At 38.3% G+C, this 21756-nt stretch overlaps 1 protein-coding gene and 2 long non-coding RNA genes across 3 annotated transcripts; 1 reads left to right on the top strand and 2 right to left on the bottom strand.

The window, feature by feature from the left end:
- Positions 1-946: 946 nt before the first annotated feature.
- Positions 947-14324, bottom strand: LOC109990289 (myosin heavy chain, fast skeletal muscle). The gene is made up of 41 exons (XM_020642357.3): positions 14307-14324; positions 14100-14142; positions 13759-13971; positions 12705-12848; positions 12458-12614; positions 12331-12358; positions 12121-12229; positions 11936-12028; positions 11765-11828; positions 11170-11268; positions 10961-11064; positions 10499-10637; positions 10260-10378; positions 9943-10092; positions 9644-9814; positions 9238-9544; positions 9041-9111; positions 8827-8914; positions 8619-8736; positions 8416-8539; positions 8185-8321; positions 7163-7418; positions 6829-7071; positions 6557-6733; positions 6332-6477; positions 6049-6139; positions 5531-5920; positions 4584-4710; positions 4356-4474; positions 4043-4239; positions 3774-3957; positions 3523-3688; positions 3049-3173; positions 2653-2961; positions 2356-2559; positions 2151-2276; positions 1847-2017; positions 1649-1753; positions 1399-1494; positions 1173-1310; positions 947-1080 (listed from the first exon to the last, which is right to left on the bottom strand). The coding sequence occupies exons 3-41, from the start codon at positions 13957-13959 to the stop codon at positions 1060-1062; spliced, it is 5814 nt and encodes a 1937-aa protein (XP_020498013.1). The 5' UTR covers positions 13960-13971; positions 14100-14142; positions 14307-14324; the 3' UTR covers positions 947-1059.
- A 2071-nt stretch (positions 14325-16395) lies between these two features.
- On the top strand, positions 16396-18068 carry LOC136179342 (uncharacterized). The gene is made up of 3 exons (XR_010666484.1): positions 16396-16571; positions 16665-16758; positions 17717-18068. It is a non-coding gene; the product is annotated as an uncharacterized lncRNA (long non-coding RNA).
- LOC136179341 (uncharacterized) lies at positions 17930-20484 on the bottom strand. The gene is made up of 4 exons (XR_010666483.1): positions 20175-20484; positions 19902-19955; positions 18562-18692; positions 17930-18067 (listed from the first exon to the last, which is right to left on the bottom strand). It is a non-coding gene; the product is annotated as an uncharacterized lncRNA (long non-coding RNA).
- Between the last annotated feature and the right edge of the window lie 1272 nt (positions 20485-21756).

The following is a 21756-nucleotide window of genomic DNA, read 5'->3' as shown; positions in this document are numbered from 1 at the left end:
TCTTGTGTCCAATCTTTAGAAAACACGTAACGATCTTATTTTCTTCACATTTATTTATATTAATACACCGTGTCGGGAACTAAACACCAGCTAGGTTTGGAGCTTATATTTTACATATAGGCTAACTTTTAATTTCGGGTTCAGTTCTCTATTCTGGTTTTCAGTGATGTTATACTGCCACCTACTGTGCACTTATTTTTCTAGTCAACACATTATGTACACTTATACTTTCCAAACTGCTTGGTAGAACATGTTTCATAAACATATATATTAAACATATATGTTAGCACTTAAAGAATTAAAGTGCAAACATTTTAAGCATGAGCTTGCAGCTTTTCCAAATGTTTGGGAACTTTTTCAGAAGAAAAAGCTTTGTATCCTCCACACTCTCACCTGAGAGGCAAATGGAAGTGAATCAAGTCAATCCCCTACAGTTAAAAGATGTTCACTATTTTTTTTTAAAGTTTCAAAATTAATGATTTTTGTGAAAAAGTTCTAAAATCACTCAATTGTATAGGATTATTTTTCTTTTGTATAGGTACAACAGCGGAAGACTTCAGGAAGGCTGAGGTTACAGCCCAGTGATATTTAAATAAGGTGGAGAACACTTCTAAGCTGGTCAGCACAGTAGAGTGTGCGTCCACACATTTGATCTGGACCAGGAGCTTTTCTAATGTTAATGTGTTGATGATCTTAAACCCTCTTCAGTCATGACAATATTGCATTGAAAAGAGAGAGCTTTTTAAGTAGGGACATAGATACCAACAGTACATACTGCAGATCAGTACTACCGGCGTAATGGTTTATCTTTTGTATTTTTGTCTAACACTTGTCCATGCATTACTATAGTTATATCTTATATTTTACTTAAACCTTAGTCGCTCATCCACATTTTTAGCACCTGTTACTTCTTCAAAAAAAAATAAAGTGACAGACACAGTAAAGATGCAGCAGACTATCTACTTTTATTAAACAGCATGCTTAACATGCTTGAGTGAACAAGTAACGAGATGCTCATATTGTATGACGTCTTGTTACTGGTCATCTTGGATTTCTTCCTCACTCCTCTGCTTCCTTAGTCTGAAAAGAAGGAACAAGCATGTAAAAAAAGATGAATCCTTATACGGTATATTAACCTTTTTTTTTTTTACAAACTACAGGTATTGTTTTACCTTTATGGTAACAATTTCCCGACTCTTTGCCCTCAGTTTGTTGACCTGAGACTCTGCGATGTCAGCACGCTCCTGAGCCTCCTCCATCTCATGCTGTACCTTCCTGTACCTAGACAGGTGAGTGTTGGCCTGTTCCTCCTGTAAGGTAAGACACAGTGAAGTCAAAACCTGAAGGCTACTTTTCAGAATGTCTGTGGTTCATGAGAAGTACTGTATTTGTACTCACAGCTTCCTCAGACTGCCGCTTGTAGGATTTCACTTTGAGCTGCAGCTTGTCCACCAGATCCTGAAGTCGGATAACGTTCTTCTTGTCCTCCTCAGTCTGTTATAGATCAGTAATGATAGAAGGTTGAAACAGAAACATACGAGCTCCAGCCGACTGTTTTTAACACGAACACTTACTGAAGTAAGGTTGTGAGTTGTTTAAAATATAATAGGTAGCAGTTCAAGTTTAAGTAGCATAAATAGCAGATTACCTGATAGGTGAGCTCCTTTACTCTCCTCTCATATTTACGCACTCCTTTGATGGCTTCGGCCCCACGCCTCTGTTCAGCATCAACTTCAGCCTCCAACTCTCGAACCTTGAATGATGAAGAGGCTTTCAGTGAGTTTTAAAACGAAGAGACAATTGAATTTCTTACAGTGGATAAAAAGAGGTTCAAAACATCATTTACCCTAGCCTCCAGTTTCTGGAGCTGCTTCTTGCCTCCCTTCATGGCCAGATTCTCCGCTTCATCAAGGCGATGCTGCAGGTCCTTCACTGTCACCTCCATGTTCTTCTTCATCCTCTCCAAATGAGAGCTGGTGTCCTGCTCCTTCTTCAGCTCTTCTGCCATCATGGCAGCCTGAGATGTTGAATTGTGTATTACAAGGTAAAGCCTATGGTTGTCTCTATTATACCAGATACATATAATGGAATGACATGTAGTACACTGTGTATTATGTATGATTAAATGGTGCAGTGTGAGAATCACTCACATCAGTGATCGCCTTCTTGGCCTTTTCTTCAGCATTTCTAGCTTCCTGTACAGCATCTTCCACTTCACCCTGGATCTGAATCAGGTCAGTTTCCAACTTCTTCTTGGTGTTTATAAGGCTGGTATTCTTAAAAAATAAAACTTAGGATTACAAACTGTCATTTTCAGATGTCAGGTATTTGTCATATTACTTGAATCTTACTTACCTGAGAGTGCAGCAGCCCCACACGCTCACTGGCATCCACCAGCTCCTGTTCAGCTATTTTGCGGCTTCTGTCAGTCTGCTCCAGAGCAACTCTCAGCTCCTCGATCTCAGCCAGCATCAGGTTGTTCCTACGCTCCACCATGGCAACCTGCTCCTTCATGTCTGCCTGGCATCTGAGAGCATCATCAAGGTGAAGCTGGGCATCCTGAAATGCAAAACATTGATAGATGTATCAGCTAACACTCAAAGCTACTTTATGAACCAAGACACTTCTCCACTAATCCTTCACTGGATGTACCTTCAGCTGTCCCTGCACGTTCCTCAGCTGTTTCTGGGCTTCAGCTGCCTGCCGGTTGGCATGGCTCAGCTGAATCTCCATCTCATTGAGGTCTCCCTCCATCTTCTTCTTGATTCTCAGGGCATCATTTCTGCTCCTTATCTCAGCATCCAAATTAGTCTGCATTGACTCAATCACTCTCTGGCTGTTCCTCTTGATTTGGTCAATCTCCTCGTCCTTCTCAGCAAGTTTTCTGTCAACTTCACTCTTGACCTGGGTGAGTTCAAGCTGAATGCGGAGAATCTTTGATTCCTCATGCTCCAAGGTAGCCTTGACAAAAAAAAAATCATTTATATTGTAAGAAGCACCAGCATCATTTAAACATTTTTAAATAACAGATAATTTGTCAAACAGTACCTCTGCCTCTTCGAGTGAAGTCTGGAGTTCTGACTTCTCTATCTCTACAGTCTTCTTGGACTTCTCCAGCTCATGAATGGTTTTTCCAGACTCTCCAACTTGTTCGGTTAGATCAGAGATCTCCTCTGTAAGGAATGGTTAGTGAAGAAGTTGTGAGCTTTCTAAATGGTGGACATTTTAAATGTAGTATACTTTACATAAAAATATCATATGTTGTCTTTCTTTTGACTGTTGTTGGAAATTAAAAACCAAGGGTGGTAAAACTGTTGGCATACTGAGGGGCCATAACCTCGTTATCTTCCACCTGTCCTTTTCAACAAAATGAAACAACTGTTTTTTAAAAGAGTGATGTCCTGAGCATACAAAAACAAAACCTGCAATAAACTCTGTCAAATATTGGGGTCACAATTCGACTATCCATCTGTTTCATTAGTCATTTTAGCTGGAGGTCTGCAGTTTTAAAACTCAACATACGTTGCAGATTTTTGTTCTCCCTCTTCAGGGTCTCCAAGTGGTCCAAAGCTTCTTCATATGAATTTTTCATCTTAAACATCTCGGTGCTGAGAGAACGACTTTCTTTTAGGGATCCCTCAAGCTCTGCCTGGCATTCCTCATACTTCTGCTTCCACTCTGCAAGTACCTAAAAATATAAAAGACACCACTGTAACTTACTTACTCACAGCTGTTGCTCCACGTGTTAGCACTGGCATTGATAAAAATCAAACCTTGTCAAAGTTCCTTTGCTTCTTGTCCAGGCTAGCAGCTAGAGCATTAGCTCTCTCCACATCAATCATCATGTCCTCCACTTCACCCTGCAGTCTCTGTTTAGTCTTTTCCAGAGAGGCACATTTTGCATTCACAGCCTCGATGGACTCCTCTGCATCCTGAAGACGCTGGGCGAGCTTTTTCCTGTTAATAACATTTCACATACTTTCAATACATTATTACTTATACTTAATGGATGTGATAGACAGTTAAGATAGTAATGACTTACTTTGCCTCCTCCAGCTCCTCAGTGCGCTGAATGGCATCAGTCTCATATTTGGATCTCCACTGAGCCACCTCGCTGTTAGCCTTGGACATTGAACGCTGCAGCTCACACTTGGCCTCCTGCTCCTCCTCATACTGCTCCCTGAGCAGATCACAGTCATGACGGGATGACTGGACTGCATGAGCCAGGGCATTCTTGGCCTTAAAAAATAATATAGACATTTTTTATTACCTTAGTATTTCTGATCTTAATCTTTAAACTCAGAAGTCCGAATACAGCCTACAAATCTATGATGGTGTATTTAATGAGCACGCACTTTAACTTCCTCTTCAACGTGCCTCTTCAGCTCCTCAATCTGCTGAGTGTAAGCCTGCTTGCTCCTTGTTAGCTGAGAGACAAGTGCTTCTTTCTCCTCCAGCTGGCGACTGAATTCACCTGAGAACATAAAGTTAGAGTTGCTTTAATTCAACATGGGCTCTGTATTCGAGGGCAAAGATGAGAATGTTGTGTTAAATAAAACAAAAATCGCATATATTTTCTTTACCATTCTCCGTCTGCAATCTTGCCCTTTGAACCCCGATGTCATTCAGTTGTCGAACATGTTCGTCATTTTTTGACTTGATCTCACTCAGTTGATCCTCAAGTGTTCGACATATTTTTTCCAGATTGGTCTGAAATGAAAAGTGTCTGAAAGTTATTTTGATCCAAAGTAATGCCATATTGTCTCATTTAATGAGAGAGCTTCATAAATGCAGGAGTTCAGCAAACGTGATCATTTTTGTTGACTCTTTTGTAAGTGAAAAGCCATTTACTGAGTTCATCTTATGAAGTGGTTGCAGGAGTAAAAAATGATTTCAATTAAGAACAAAATACAAACATGAAAAATAAAAAGGACGGTGATGGGATTTTTTCTGTAACGAGCTGATCTGGAGGTAATGACAAATGTATCAGGTGTGGCCCCCTGTTGTGGTATGTGCAATGCCTATTGCCCTTTTGTCTATTTTATTTTCCCTCCTTCCCTTTGTTTTATATTTTATATTTTGGGTTGATTCCTTATGAAATTGACTTTTTCTCTCTTCTCATCCACCTTTTCTTTACTTCTCTCTCCCCTTCTATTAATGAAGCATCACTTTCTTGTTTTGACCCAACCGGCTTGCAAATTCAAAGTTGACCCTCCCCTTGAACTAATTAGTGTAACTTTTCTAAGTTCTGAGACTGGCCCTGATGAAGACCTGCGTTGGTCACAATGTACTTGTGGTTTTTAAACACATTTTTCCATGTAAGATAAAGGCATTTTAATTCCATACAAATTCTACAGTATGATCATTTGATCAACTTGATCATTTTTTGAAAGACAGTTTTTATTTGTTTTATTGAGATCTCTATCAAGATGAATTAATCACAGCAAACCTGAAGTACCCAAAGAGCTCCTATATGTGATTACCACAAAGAACCTGCAGCGCTTTCAATCCGTCTTGAAGAGTTTGTTACCTTTGATTTGGCGATGGACTCCATGTTGCTGCTGAGGTCATCAATCTCCATCTTGTATTCACTCTTCTCTTTCTCCAGCTTCTGTTTGACTCTCTGGAGGTTATCGATCTGTTCCCCCAGCTCCGCCACGCTGTCAGCCTGCTTCTTGCGGAGGGCTGCAGAAGTGGCTTCGTGCTGCAGGGTGGACTCTTCCAGGTCACGCCGCAGCTTCTGAAACTCTGCCTCACGTTTTTTGTTCATCTCGATCTGAACAGATGTTGCTCCACCGGCTTCTTCAAGCCTCTCGCTGATCTCTTCAAGTTCCCTGGAGAGATCGGACCTCTGCTTCTCCACCTTGGCCCGAGCAGCACGCTCAGCCTCGATCTCCTCCTCTAGCTCCTCGATACGAGCCTGATATTAATGTTGAAATAGAAAACAATAATTTTTTCGAAAAGTATCTGTCTATCAGTCAACAAATTTGGCTGTTAGAGTTAATGGAGTGTGGTCTCTGTTAGATACTTTTCACATGCTGTACCTACCTGAAGTTCCTTGATCTTTTTCTGAAGCTGAACAGAGAGTAGTTGCTCATCCTCAATCTTGCTAAGAAGCTGGCTCGTTTCAAAGTCCTTCCTGTGTAGGGACAGAAAATCACAAAGAATAACTGTAACTTTTCAAAAATAATTTTGAGCACAAAGAATCCATTCATTGATTTTAACAGAGAATTTGTAAACCTACATCTTTGCTGAACAGCATTTAAACAGGAATGCAAGTTTTGCTCTATAATAAACAATGTTTTACATTTGTGAGTTTATTTACACTTACTTCTTAAGTTTCTCATCAGACTGCTGCTTGTCGTTCTCCAGATCCATGATGGTTTCTTGGGCGAGTTTAAGATCTCCTTCAAGCTTTCTTTTAGCTCGTTCAAGGTCCATACGGAGCTTCTTTTCTTGCTCCAGCGAACCTTCAAGCTGTTAAAGCGACATGAGGTATTATATTTTGGTTTTCATTTTCAAGTGGACTGAAAAAAGGTTTGTTTTTATTACTCACATCATCCACTTGTTGCTCCAACTTGACTTTAGCCTTCGTCAGAGTGTTGACTTTGTCTTCCTCTGCCTGCAGATCATCAAGGGTCTGCTGATGTGCCTCTTGGAGGGCTTTTTTCTCTTTTGTCAACTTGACGATAGTCTCATCTTGACATGCCATTTCTTCCACAAGGTTTTTAACCTGTATACGCATTATGCAATATTGGAAGAATCATGTAAAAATCATTTTAGTCAGGAAAAGAGCAGATTTTAAGGCCTTAAGGAAGATATACCAACCTTGTTCTCAGTGGCATGTTTCTCCTTTTCCACTTTTGCCAGTGTGAGCTCCAAGTCATCAATGTCCTTCTTCAACTCAGAGCACTCGTCCTCCAGCTTCCTCTTCTTTGCTGTGAGCTCGGCATTAATTTCCTCCTCATCCTCCAGTCTCTCAGCCGTCTCTTTGACTTTGGACTCAAGCTGGATTTTTGCTTTAATGAGCCCCTCACACCTTTCCTCTGTATCACTGAGGGTTTCACTTTCCTAAATTCGTTTAGAAAATAACATTTATATCTTCTGAACCGAAAAATACTGTATCTCAGTGAAAGCAATTCTCTTTAAATGATTTACATACAGACTGAATTTGTAGCTGCAAGTCATTCTTCTCTTGAATAAGAGAAACCATCTTCTCCTCCAGTTCTTTCTTCTTAGCCAGAGCCTTTGTCAGGTCCTCTTTGGTTTTTAAAAAGTCCTCTTTCATCTGCGCCATTTCTTTTTCAGTCTCTGCACTCTTCAGCAGAGGCTTAATCTTGAAGTAGACCTTCATCCATGGCCATGTTTTGACGTTCATGAATGAGCGGATGTTGTACTGGATGGAGTAAATGGCCTCCCTTGGATAAACACATATTAAAGTAAGCCAGATTAATGTAAGTTACATTATAAATGTTTATTTTGTTTTATATTGATAAGAGGAATGGATTCTCAAAGGTTCTCTAAGTAAACACTTGCTTTTAATATAACAATCTAGGGCTTTCAAAAGATTCAAATTGTTATGCTTTTATTTTGTTTTTTGTACTGTCTTAAGCAAGGTTGTCAGCATTCATTTTTAAAAATCACGATTATAGTAATTGTATGCTATAGTGTCCATTTAGGCGCACAGTGGATATGCCTTAGCAGTGTCTCCCTGTAGACACAGTGATGGAAAGGAATTACAGCTCAGTTAATGAGTCAAAAGTAATATCCACCTTATGACCTGAAACATTTTACTTTTTTACCTTTCCTTTAGCTATTTTCAGATTAGAAATTCTTGATCCAGAGCAAGTACCTTTCTCTGTGCTTAAGTTAATGTTGTAACCTTCAGTCTCTCAGAAGGTGCTTACTTTATTTCAAAATAAAATCAGGGTTGAATTCAAACAGCAAGTAAAGTATACAAAATAAATCCATTGTTTCGATTGATGATGATTGTTTGTGTTTCTTTCTCATGTGTACAAGCTGCTCCACACCAATTGCCCCAAAAGGGATTAATAAAGTTGTTTGAATTTAATGACTGAATTAATCGTGATTAACTCAATCATGCTGACAGCCCTATAACAATCATTAGCAAGTTTCCCTCTTCATTCAGTACTTTTGATGTGGGATATTCCATGTCTGTATTACCTTCTCTCCATCATCTTTGCAAACTCTCTCCTCATGAGGAAACCTCTGCAGAGAGCCTGAGTCATTGTGACCAGCTCAGCCAGCTTCTCATCTCTCATCTCCTCCAGAGTTCCCAGTAGACCAGCTTTAAAGAACACCTGAAACAAAGTGTTACTTAACATGATTTGTCACACACACCTGCAGGTTCAGGTAGCAGAAAAGAACAAAAGAGCATCCTGATAGATAGATTACCTTTGTGTGTCCGAATTTATACTGACTCTGGTCCACATCAATAGAGCCCAGGAGTTTCTCTGAGGCCTTTTTGTTATCAATGAACTGTCCCTCAGGAATGACACTAGCATTCAATACTTTGTATCTGATTGGAGGGAAATCGATTTACAATCAGATAATTGATCACAACATTGTCATACATTTAAGTAAATATTAGAAAATACCTCTGCTTGAAGTCACCGTAGAGGATTCTGCTTGGGAAACCTTTCCTGCAGATCCTGATTCCTTCCAGCACACCGTTACACCTCAGCTGATGGATGACCAGGAAGTTCTCCATGAGGCCTTAAAGGACACGTGAAATTATTAAGTATTTTGTAGCAAAGTAAGAGTAGTATTTAAATTAATAAATTATTACTGACATATCTGACATACCAGGTGTCTTTGATTCATTTGGAATCAGACAGCGTACAAAATGAGGATGGGTAGACCTTAAGTTGGTCATCAACTTGCCTAAATTCTCCTAAAAATGAGATCAAATTGAAAACAAAGGTTGAAAATCTAAAAAGCCTATTTCGGCAGTTATTAAATTTCGCATAAATTGGAAATCTGTTCTAGTTAACAGCTAGGAAGTTATTGTGATGCTTACCCTGAACAGAGCAGATACAGTCTGGAAAGACCCACCCTTCTTCTTGCCACCTTTTTTGCCACCACCCTCAGCTGTAGCACAAAAATACATAATGAAAAAAAATAAAGATATTACATGCATAATTTAAACCATATTTTACAAAACAGCTACAAATAAAGCAGAAAATTCAACCAAAAGTTACAGAACATTATCCCTACCTTCTCCTGAGGCATGAGATGCGTAAAGTAAAGCCAAAAGTTTGGCTGAAGATTTCTGGTAGAGCTGAACCACTGAGTCGTTCAGAGGGTCTTTGTTCTTATCAAGCCAGCCAGTGACATTGTAATCAACAGTACCAGCGTAGTGCATCAGGGAGAAATGAGCCTCAGGCTTGCCTTTGACAGGTTTTGGTTTCTGGAAGGGGGCACTTTTACCAAGATGCTGGTCATACAGTTTGTTCTTGAAGGTGATATCTGTTGCCTTGGGGAACATGCACTCCTCTTCAAGGATGGAGAAGATGCCCATTGGCTGGCAGGATAGAATGATTATTTAACACAAAAAATCTGAAGTCATCAAATCAGATAGTTTTATTGGTAAGTGAAAAATAGCATGTTGCTCAATGCTCACCTTCTCAATCAGCTCAATGCATGCAGCCAGATCCATACCAAAGTCAATGAACTCCCATTCAATTCCTTCTTTCTTGTACTCCTCTTGCTCCAGCACAAACATGTGGTGGTTGAAAAACTGTTGCAGTTTCTCATTGGTGAAGTTGATGCACAGCTGCTCCAAGCTGTTGTACTAAGAAGATTAAGAAAGCAAAGGTCAGTGAAGGCTATATGAAGCAAATGCTAAAATTGCTATTATTTGTACTCTTAGCTTTAAAACAGGCTACAGAAGATCACGCATTATCAGTTAAGCACACTTACATCAAAGATTTCAAACCCAGCAATATCCAGGACACCGATGAAATAGCTTCTGGGCTGCTTGGTATCCAACATCTCATTAATTCTGACCACCATCCACAAGAACATTTTCTCATAGACAGACTTGCAGAGAGCACTGACAGAATTGTTGACCTGTACAAACCAATAGTAGAGTATCATCAGGAATGTTGTTAAGACTAACAAAACGATCTAAGCATTTAACGCTTCCATGCATAACATAAATGTCTTTAAATGTGAAATGTCCGTCTTTTATATGTAGTAATTTTATATTTTTGTATGTCATCGTAGTAATCCCATACCTGAGGGACAGTTTGACCTTTAGTCACAAACTCATTCCCAACCTTCACTCTGGGGTAGCAGAGGGCTTTTAGCAAATCAGCGGAGTTCAGGCCCATCAGGTAGGCGATTTTATCAGCCACTTAAAGAAGGAAAAAAATCTGTTAAAACCCATCCAAGGATCACTTAATTTATGTTCATGTGAAACAACAGTACTCTTTCAGGTCTTAACTCTAAAGTTAAGCTCATAGTGGTGTAATACCCTCAGTGCCATCAGGCTCAGCCTGCTCTTCACGCTGCTTTTGCTTAAACTTCATGTTTCCATGATGCATCACAGCTCCAGTCAGCTTGTACATGCTAGCTTTCTCTTCTAAAGTGAAGCCCAGAATGTCGATAGCAGTCTGTGGAATAAAGAGCCAGATTAAAACACCAAAATGGGTTTAACATCTATCACACAACTGTAACTCAACATACTTTGCATTAAAGAAAAAACAAAAGTATTCAAAGGCATTATTATTAGTTCTGTAGTATAAAACAGCATAAATAAGGCCCTCCAGAGATCAACCCCTCATTTAATAAGAAAAAATGTTAAGACTTCTAAATAGATTTCAGAGATATCTACGATAAGTTTCTAACTCAGTGTTCATTCTAAAATAATAAAAGTGACCAGTGATATGTAAAATCTAAAAAAGGAAATCATCAAAGGAAGTTAAGTGTTCATTACATCAGTTGCAATGAATTCTTCAATGTCATCGATACTCTTGACAGTGATTTCACCCTGGCTGATCATGTGGTAGTCATATGGATTTTTGGTGATCAGAAGAGCCTCTGGGGGAAAAGGAACACAGAAGCAAAAATAACAGAATCATTTTATCTTTGATCCACCATTGTTCAGTATGATTCTCTAGTCAGTATTAGTCTCTAGTCTCATACCTATCAGCTCTGGTTTGTGACCTGTCATGAGCTGGTAGAAGATGTGGTAGCTCCTCTCTGCAGACAGCTGGAATGTCACTCGAGATTTCTCCAGCAGATCTGTATGTGACAAAATAAGGGAAAAAGCTCTTTTGAGAAAAAAGTAATGCCAAAAATAATTACAACTCACTCTTAACACACGGTACAAACTATAAACTGTCTGTATGCAAGCTATGTAACATTACCTGTATATGTGTGACTTTTTGCATAGAAACATAGGACATGGGACATCGTGCACTTCGGGCTCTGGTTTCAAGAACCAGAATTTAAAAAACAAAAATGTATTTCTACACCAAAAACTCTCCTGGCAAAACTTTTATTACCAGCTAAAACTTTCTTTGAGCCCGATTTCATTTACAGTTAATCAAACTCTTGGGGAGATAACCCTGGAAAAAGACCTGCCATTAGATCCTATACACAGGAAAGAAAACTATTTAGATCACACCTAAAAAATGTATCGTAGGGAATTCTCTTCATTCTTGCCTTTCAGGTCTTCTGTATTAAGTCGTTTCAAGTGCAATAAAAATAATCATGTGTGATGAGTTTCAAGTCTTACATGTTTCGATATCGGCTGAAGCCAGCTTTCCAGTTGTCCCAAAGTGGATTCTGATAAATTTTCCCTGTATGAATTGAGATTTACATTCAGAATTGTGTTCCAGGGATAGATGTGTAGATTGTCAAAAACAGCAAACATTTTACAGTTGAAGAGAATAAAAAAATAACTTACAAAACGGGAAGAATTGTCATTCCTCACTGTCTTGGCATTACCATAAGCTTCCAGCAGGGGATTTGCTGCAATGATTTGATCTTCAAGTGACCCCTAGAAATATCATTGAATACATTGATAATGCAGAACCCAGTTTCTTTTTATGTTGGTTAAATATTAGAATCCTGCAACTCCTCTTACAGTACCTGCATTTTTCCAGTCTGCTCCACTTTCTTTCCTCCAGCCACTGCGATTGTCGCAAAGTACTGGATGACACGTTTGGTGTTGACAGTCTTCCCTGCACCAGATTCTCCGCTAATTTGAAGAGGGTGTTTATAGATATTATTCAAAATCACTTAATAAGCACTTTTGCCAATACCAATTCTGAAGATAATGATATTAAAAAAACCACTTACGTGATCAAGATGGACTGGTTTTCTCTATCTGCAACACATCAAAATGATGTACATCAGTTAGAAGATAACTGTATATTTTTTTTGTTTCTAGACAAACACTGTAGCTTAATAAGTAAGTAAGGGATACCTTGGAGCATGAACTGATAGGCATTGTCAGAGATGGAGAAGATGTGGGGTGGAGCCTCAATCCTCTTTTTGCCTCTGTATGCTGCGACAACCCCTGAGTCGTACACTGGGAGCCACTTGTAGGGGTTCACAGTCACGCAGAACAGCCCTGAGTAGGTCTATAGTTGTGTGAAATATGACAGATTATGGTTTTTCTACAAGTAAATGTAATCACGATGTAAGTTTTCTCTCTCCTTTGCAAAACTCACGTAGATCATCCATGCTGCATAGCGCTCTTTGAGATTATACAGCACAGAGGGTTCACTGAGGTGGGTCATCATGGCCATGTCCTCAATCTTATCGTACTTTGGAGGGTTCATGGGGAAGATTTCATCCTCCTTCACAGTTAAAGACTGTTCAAAGATAAGAAAAGGCACAAAATTAATATTTTTATCGTCCACTAGCTGTCATGAGTTGTCTAAAGCAGTGATTCCGAGAGTGTTAGTCTGAGGCCAGCCTTCAAGGTTTTACAGGTTAGCAGTGAGAGATCCACTGTGATTAATAAACAAAACTCTTATTCCTTGCAAATTAGACTATTTGCACTTAATTTGTTGCTTAACAAATGGATGGGTTACTGTACATGTATTTCTGTTAATGAAATATTTTATTGGGTAAACACTTAATCTCAGCTTCAAGTCCTGATCAGGAGTGTCTGAGGTTTTGGTGCTGCGTTCTTAAGATGTGAAAAAAAAATGTCCACCTCATAGTTCCTTGACCACAAGTGCAATACATAAATTGTGGCATCTGCAAGAACTATTGCTGTCATGGCTGGGACTGGACCAATGTGACTGCTTATTATTTTCTTACTATTACTACTACTATGTAACTATTTATCACACTTTCTACACATCCCTTCACAATGTAATATTTTTTACTTGAAGCATTTTAGACTCTAGAATCCATCTCCTCTCTCTCCTCAGTCCTCTCTATTTACTAAAGATGTGTCAATTTTGCCCCACACATCGCTGAAGTTAGTTAATCAGATGTTTTCACTTCTTTATATGTTTTTTTTTCTTCTCACATTACGCCTCACTTGAACTTCTTCTGGCGCACCCCAGAGGAAGCAGGCTTCACCATTTGAATACAACTTAAAGTCCAAAGTAGCCTAATTCAATTGTTTCATTTTTTTTCATTTTGAATTACACTTTCTATTAAACCATGACGCCAAAGAGTTTAAATGCAAGCACAGCAATTTATGCAATCAAAAATGTCAAGTGCTAAGCCAATTAATTAAACTTTGAATCCTAGTGCCTCAGTTCTCACCTTTCCGCCGTGAGTCTCCACAGTGGCTTTTCCACCCTCCTTCTTTATAAGTTTACCCTTGAGGTACATCTCTGCAGCCTCTGTCACAAAGTATGCTGTTTTTGCATCGAAGGGACTGTTTTGTGCTTCGATTCTCTCTCTTTCTGGCTTCCGGAGGTAACTGGCCGCCGGGCCAAAACACTCCATTTCAGCGTCAGGCATGATGGACCTTTACTGCAAGAAAAGAAACAAGACAGTAGTGATGACTTTGACAATGTCTGTTATTTATGCTTTCATATGAATGCTCTATTATGATTTGTTAAATATAGGTACTGGCCTATTGTTAGTTAAGCATGTTTTACCTCGGTTGACACCAGGTGAGCAGGGTTTTTTTTCTGCAGACTTCTGAAGAAACACATAAAGATGGGAGGTTGCCAATATGAGGTAAATTATATTGATAAGTCCTTAGTTCTCAATATGGACTTGATACAAATGGCACATGGTACTGGGTTAAGTGTAATACATTGTATTGGAGTAGATAAACACATCCTAGTCTAGAACAAACGTACCTTTGCTGGGTGTCTTGTCTTGCTCGAGGTTCCCTGTGCGTGCCCTTTATATATATATACAGAATGATGGGAGCCTATCACAAGGGTTTTCTGTATTTGGTCATGTCATCAGGCATGTTGCTTGAGCGATAGTTATTTCCTCTGGCTTTCACATCACACAGATTGGGATGTGCATGCCAGATAATTGACAGACTCAGAATTTGTTTGGAATTTAGATTTCTGTGTCTAGAAATTTGTGTGTCCTATTTCTGTGATAATTAGCAAACAATAGGCTGTTGTGTTGTCTTTAGCATTTGTTTTGGTCATACATTTTGAAGATGTGGGCAACATTTTGAAATATAACTAAACTATAGTCTATATTATTTTTTATTTTACAAGCTTATATAGCATACAGATACAGTGTGTCGTTGTATTTACTTGTGTTGTGGACATTAGTGCACAAGAACATAAAAAACAGATGGCAGGTTGGTTCAGTTTATGGACATATAAGAGTTAGTAGTTACAGACAGTCCAAAGGAGTGACTAATGCTGCTTTTAAAATGCTCCCTGGCACAATAGGAGCCCCTTGCCATGTTTGGAGGATATTTAAAAAGTCACTGATATATTGTTTCAAAGTCCTTTCAAGTCAGACATCATTAAAAAAAAACAGAAAGGAGTTCCAATGAGCTTTAAAGAAAAGGAAGGATTGCCAAGGGATTATTTCTCACAACAGTGCCAACAGCTGTCCTTGTTCTTTCTCTTGAGGGACCCACGAGGCAGACTGAGGAAATACCTAAATGTAGAGCTTACTGAGTGATGGATTCCAGCCCTATATCCACTCGTGTTGTACAAACCACCCACAATCAGTTTAGTTCACTGTTAAATCTGGTCGGTTTTGTGTACGAAAGTCTTCAATGGGGAAGAAAGTTGTCCCAAAGATTCACAGCTGCACTTGTAGCCAAACATTTCTGCCAAGAACTTGGCACAGAGCTGGCCAAAATATAAAAGAGTGGATGGACAGCCATTATGTTCTGTTTCCATCAGCCAGAGTGTCCTCTTACCACAGTAAATAGGAAGAAGAAATTCTAAAGTGGTCACCACCAAGATATAATCAGCCTCTGTCTTCAGTGTTACATGATATCTGCTGGTAATCTTCTTTCTTATTAGGACAAAACTCAAATATAGCATCAGGCTTATGGGGATACTCAGTCCAAATGCCAAATTCTCAAGTGGCTTATTGTATTTGTGTGGCCTTTGATCTCTGACTGACAGTTTCGTCATTTGTCAAGCAGAAACAACTGGAGTCTGGAAAACAAACCTTGCTGATTGTTGAGTAACATTCCACTTTACAGGCTGGCCACAAGGAGAATGGAGATACATTTACAGTTCAGCATCCATTTTTAACATTGTAAGTATTTATATTTTTAGTACATTTAAATGAATTTGAGTATCATGTAACATTTTTAATTTTGATTCTGTATTGTTAATCTTGTTAAATAGTCTACAGAACGGTTTCAATGGGATTGTGTTTAAAACTTCATATGTTAAGTAATCATCAATGCACTGACTTTTGATGTGTTTGAGATAAATGTAGTCGGGCAATTTTTCAGAATATTTGGAGTCATACTTAGGGTTGTTCTGGAGGGGTAAATCAAAGCATAGAAACACTTTCAGCACTGTCCTTTTTTTTTTAAAGGATGTTAAGCTCTTTAACTGTAGCTGTGTTTTCAGGGTTTTAAGGTCCATCAATCCCAAGGAGATCTTTTTTTTAAACATTTCATAAGATGCCTCAGTAATCAATCTTTGTTACTTACATTAATCAATACTACCCTGCAGTCTCTCAAATAATGTTCCACTAAAGTTAAACTTAAAACCTCTCAAATGCTGTTAAATATTATGTTTGTGACGTGGTTAATGATCTGTTGATTAAAATGAGGTCACAGAGCTGAATTCTAACTGCTACTTCTTGTCCATCTTAGTAGATCTCCTGAGATTAGGGTGTGAGGAAGTGAGAAGTGTGTGTGGTATAGTGTGTGTGTGGGGAGGGCAAGGACCGCATGGGTTGCTGTCAGCTTCTTGTGGTGCTAATGACTGTCACAAGTCACAAGGATGTGTGTGTGTACTAATATTGGTCCAGGGGGTCACTGCCATCTTATAAACACCAAAGGGAGCCTCAAGTTGCAAAGGTGAAAACATGCTGCTTATGTTACCAGCTTCTCTATCATCGACACCTTCTGGCCCTTTAACAGCTACATCACCAGCTCATTCTGAGTGAATGATTCAACAGTAAGTTGATTATTGATTTTTGAGTGGAAACTGTAAAAATTTAATTTACAAATACAACCTCATGTATGTTTTGTGTTTACTTTGATCCTATAGGGTCACAAGGGCGTGTTTGAATCTTTCCCACCACCCCTTGGGGAGATGACAGGGAAGCACCCAGGGGAGTCTCTCAGAGCCCATTTAAAATATGGTAAGACTCACGTACAGATCTAGATTTCTGCATAGATGTTAGGATTCATGATTTGAAGTTTAGGTACCAACATGTCAGCACTTCACTGAATATGAAAAATGTACCGGTATGTCTTGATGATTCATGATGTCTTTTATAATTTAATGATTTTTCTTGTTGACTGTTGTATTTTATTACTCCCAATGGACTGAAATAATGCAGTTTACACTGAACTGAAATTTAAGCTTATCTAATTAAATATTTTGTAGCTCTTGTGTTGCATCTTGTCCAGAGTATAATTCGCTACATTCAACTAAAATGAAACCTGTATAGCCATTCACAGAGTCGTATTACAAGACAGTTATGTGTCACCTACTATATGTAATATATATGTCATGCAATACATACAGTTTAGACACATGGAGAGTCATTAATGAATTCACCTAGGCATCAGTGGCCTGTCTGCAGGGGGCACTAGTGAGCTTAGTACAGTAGTAATGGGTTTGGTAAAGGACCCTGCCATTTAGCACTAAACTTCTTTTCGAGTTTCAAAACTCACAAGAGACAGATTAAAGTATGGTTTTCCTTTTGTCTTGATACAGTGCACACGCAAATTGAAACATTTGCACAGAGCACTATTAATCTCTTTATTAGATTAAGAATCACTATCGTATATGCTTTATATGATATATGGATTTGAAAAATACTGGATCTTTATGTATTTTTTTCCCTCTAAAATTCTAAACCAAAAGCCACAGAAGAAATATGCTACTGTTCTCACAAGCTGTTTTATGTCATAAACAAACTGCACAAGTAAATCGATTTTTTCCCTTTGAACCATTTCATAATGATGCAGAGAAAACTTATTTTAGCGTGCTAAATGTCGTTTACTTTTTTTATCTCCAGTCAAGAAACAGATGAAGTAAAACAGGAAACAAACTCAACAAGAAACTTACGCTGTATCATTTCTTGTCTACAGCGCACAGAAAGTGGAAAAAGAAGAAGACAACAAAGAAGAAAAAAAGAGACCTGAGTGAGATCAACCACAAAAACATGAAAATATAAATTCAATCAAGTTTGAAAGATTTGAGGAATTACATTGTCTGAAACTGTTTCATAATAGTTTTCTCTCATTTATTTAAAGACTTTCAAATATTACACGACAAGTAAAAGCTCATCATGATTAATGGTAAATACAATCAGTCTCAATGAATCATTCACATGACGTTTATTTGCACTGGTTTAGTTAACTCACACGTGAACATGCTCTTTGGTTTTCTTTGTTTTGTTTTGAAGTTTGCAAAGTAGCATCATGATCCCAAAGTAGCATCTATTTAATTGTAAGGGACAGAAAAAAAGAATGACATGTTGTCAATACAGAATATATTCAAAGAACTTCACTATTGTACAATTTGTTCAATTAAGTACAATTACAAACATCAAACAATTCACAATATTTAACTATGAATAGAGGCGATTAATTAAAGTGAGTTTATATATCATTAATTTTAAAGCCATGTGGAACTTTGAATTGGCCTCTGAATTACATGATACTTTCTTTAAAAACTTAATATTTTTTCTGGTAGCTGTTGGTCCCTTACAGACTGAAACAACTCAAAGACAGTTCTTTCAACCCCTCTGTAACTTGTTCAACCCCTCAATAAACTCCAACAGATCCAAATTATGCTATATGCTGCTTCATCCAAGTCCTAGGTAAAGGCCAAGCCTTCTCATACTAATTTAAAATAAGATATATTATTAGTTTTGTCAAAATGCACCACTCGAGGGTTACTTTAACAGAGAGCTTACAAAAGGCAAACTTACCAAAAATGAATGAATGGTATTCCACTGACTGTATCCTACACTCATGCTTCTGTTCAGGGAGATATACGATGAGATGGAAGGTGCTAGTGCTCCTGATTCTCACAAACCAAACTGAACAAACAAACCAAAATCTGCAAAATGCAAATACAGACAGCGTACTTTCATTTCATGACATTATGCATAAAATGAAATATCATGACATTAAGCATCGACCTTCATCTTATCTCACCACTTGTGTGAGAGTGCTCTCTCTAAGCACTCAGCATATGAGAAATTATCTTTCTCACCCTAACATGAGATGTTTGTTGTTCAAAAAATGTCATGGTTGTGATCAGGTATGTGCGTGATCAGTGGACTAAATGATTAAATGTCATCACCATAGAGCATATAAAACATGGACGTAGACTCAGTGATGTCACCCATTTGTTATGAAATCATTAGAAGAGGACTTTTGAAGCCCATATATGTCGGTCACCATATTAGATATAATGGCTCAACCTTGTAACAGGCAAGGAGGGGAAGCTGAGGAGGGCCTTAAGCCTTTTGACAAACAGCTACAACGTGCCTGCCTATCAGGCAGATAAGCCACGCCCATAGTTATATAAATAACTCTTATCCTTTATTCAATCAGGCTATTGCATCTCACAGCGAGAGACTATCCCTGTTGGATGGGAGGTGGGGCCGGGGGTCTCCTGAGCCATGACGTTACGTAAAAAGAATGGTGAGATGTGGTGGACGATGCAATAGAGTCCGCTATACGAAGCTATCTTTACAAGATTTGCCTTTATATCAATGCTAAGTGTAATTTGACGGAACAACAATATCAACAAAAGTGTGAAGAAAACATACTGACGAGCAGAAAACATAATGCAGCCGGTTAATTACAAGCATGGAGATCGTACAGATCACGTGCAGACAGTCTATGGTCATGCACCGGTCACAGCAATGATGTACTTCTGAAGTAAACTGAACCTAAAGATAAAGTAGTTTTGCATTACAAGTCTGTCAATAAACACACCAACACATTTTGACCGGTCTATGTGGAGGGCTATAATATCTCAGCAAACAGTTTCTGAGGATTTAATAGTTGATCTTACTATTAGGTGACATTCAGTTGTGGCTTGTAGCAAATTAAATAAATATGTAACAAAACAAATGGAAGAGGGAGTTGATGTTATTCTAACATTTCAGATGATGCTAAATGGATTAACTTACAGGCCAGATCAATGTATACATGCACCAAACCATTGCTCGACACATAATAAGGAAATGCAAATATGTAGGGTACTTTTACAAAACATGTTATTACACATGAAATGGATATAAGGAAAATATCATACCAGCGTCACCCTGGCTCAGATGAGGCGCAGTCTGATTGCAGATTTGTCATGATTCTGGAAATCACACATAGTTCAGTGTAAACATTATATATCTGCATCATCCATCAAACGAAAACAAAAAAACAGGCAACTTGTAAGAGTTTTAGAGCTGACAGGTAACAACTGCAGTATTGTAAGTAATGCATATCTGAACTCAGATTGAGTCCTGATACTTGATAACTACATGCAATTTGACAGGCATTACCAATTATTTATTGTATGTATTTAACTTACCTGCTTTCAGTCATAGAAATCATTTCAAAATGTTTTCACTAAAATAAGGAAAGAAAACTGTCACTCCCAATCTCTCTTTACCTTGTTCGTCTCTGACTAACTATTACATGTGAATTTCTTACATGAGAGTCTATACAGTAATAACACACACACACACACACACACACACACACACACACACACACACACACAGAGTACACACAAACAAAATGTGCAATGTGCTGCGTGGACTTGTACTAAGATGTCCGATTCATTACACACAAGGGAATATTATAGCTGCTTTGGAATCCAAAAATGTCTCGGCCACCCTGAGAAGTAGACCGTGTTTCTGACAAACTAACAGGTGGTCTATTAAGTGGACAAGCTGTTGATTTGTTATTTGTTTATATTTGTTTTATATAGCATCTTTAAAAACATGTATGGATGCAGTATATGCAAATAAATAAACCAATGCAGAAATAGACTGTAAATATAGTAGAAAATGAGACAATAATTTAGACAAGGTTTTTATGTATGGTTAGTTTTCACTCACTTATCTCCCCTAGGTTTATTTATGTATGTAGTCATGACTTTTTCTTAGTGACCTCTCCCTGTTAACAGCACAGTGTGTCTTCTTTTTCTACTGCAGATTACAGTGACGTTAACCTGATACCTCCTCCTTATGTGCATCATTACATATGTTAACCACACACTTCTATACACCACTTACACAGAGCATTATAGACCATCTCAAACAACTAAATCTGTTGTAAGGTACCAGCTGTATAAAAAAAAACCTACTTCATAAAATTAACCCAAGCCACACAGGAACATGAACTCTACAAAAACCAAAGTGGTGACTGATGTGTGCATAGCACATTAGCTCATCTGATCATTATTAACCATCATCTGTCCCCACTGGCAACCAACGCACTGCACTTACTTTACTAACATTTAAGAAAGATAAATTGCTCTTTCTTCTATGTTTATATTTACTCTACGTATCAGGAACGAAGCAGCTGCTTATACCGAAAGTGGGTGGCACATTTTTCCAAATACCTTAAGGACAAACATTTCAGCCCTTTCTGGTAGAGATTACTGTAATGACTCCTTAAATGTAAACCATAGATGATGCTAGGCAAACTTCATGTTGACATAGTTACGTTTTTTAACATATTGACAAAATGTTGTAATGCAATGTACATTGCAATACCGCAAAATGTTGACAACAAACTTTTCCTTGGCAGTTTTCTGCCAGTGTAGGCAAACTTGCAATACTCTATCCAATCATTTTTTACAGTTATGTTTACTACAGAAAAGCCAGCAGTATCTCATGAAAATGACAAAAATACACAATCCTGCCTAAAATTAACTAGATACCAGAGCTGGGCACGACCCCTGGACTCTGTTGGAACAGTCACTTCACTATTTAAGTCTGTTTATCCAACCCCACCAATCCTTTGCCGCTCCAGCTGAGTGCGTAAATGTAGTGTTTATATGAACACCAAGAATTGCTGTGAACTTAATCCAGGCTGCAATTACGTTGTCATCACAATGTAATTATGAAAACAGTTAAGCAGTAGAATTTCTAGGAGGCAGGATC

This window comes from Labrus bergylta, chromosome 5 (genome assembly GCF_963930695.1).
Source record: "Labrus bergylta chromosome 5, fLabBer1.1, whole genome shotgun sequence".
Taxonomy (NCBI): domain Eukaryota; kingdom Metazoa; phylum Chordata; class Actinopteri; order Labriformes; family Labridae; genus Labrus; species Labrus bergylta.
The sequence above is the reverse complement of the archived record's forward strand: the minus strand, read 5'-3'. Positions and strand labels throughout refer to the sequence as shown.

Bases quoted from the DNA above. Each gene is read 5' to 3' on its own strand.
- LOC109990289 (XM_020642357.3), bottom strand. From the start codon at position 13,959: ATGCCTGACGCTGAAATGGAGTGTTTTGGCCCGGCGGCCAGTTACCTC. The intron at 12,029-12,120 runs GTACTGTAAGAG...TGATATTTCTAG, and splicing joins AGCAGACTGGAAAAATGCAG to GGGTCACTTGAAGATCAAAT. The intron at 10,093-10,259 runs GTATGGGATTAC...TGGTTTGTACAG, and splicing joins AAGGTCAAACTGTCCCTCAG to GTCAACAATTCTGTCAGTGC.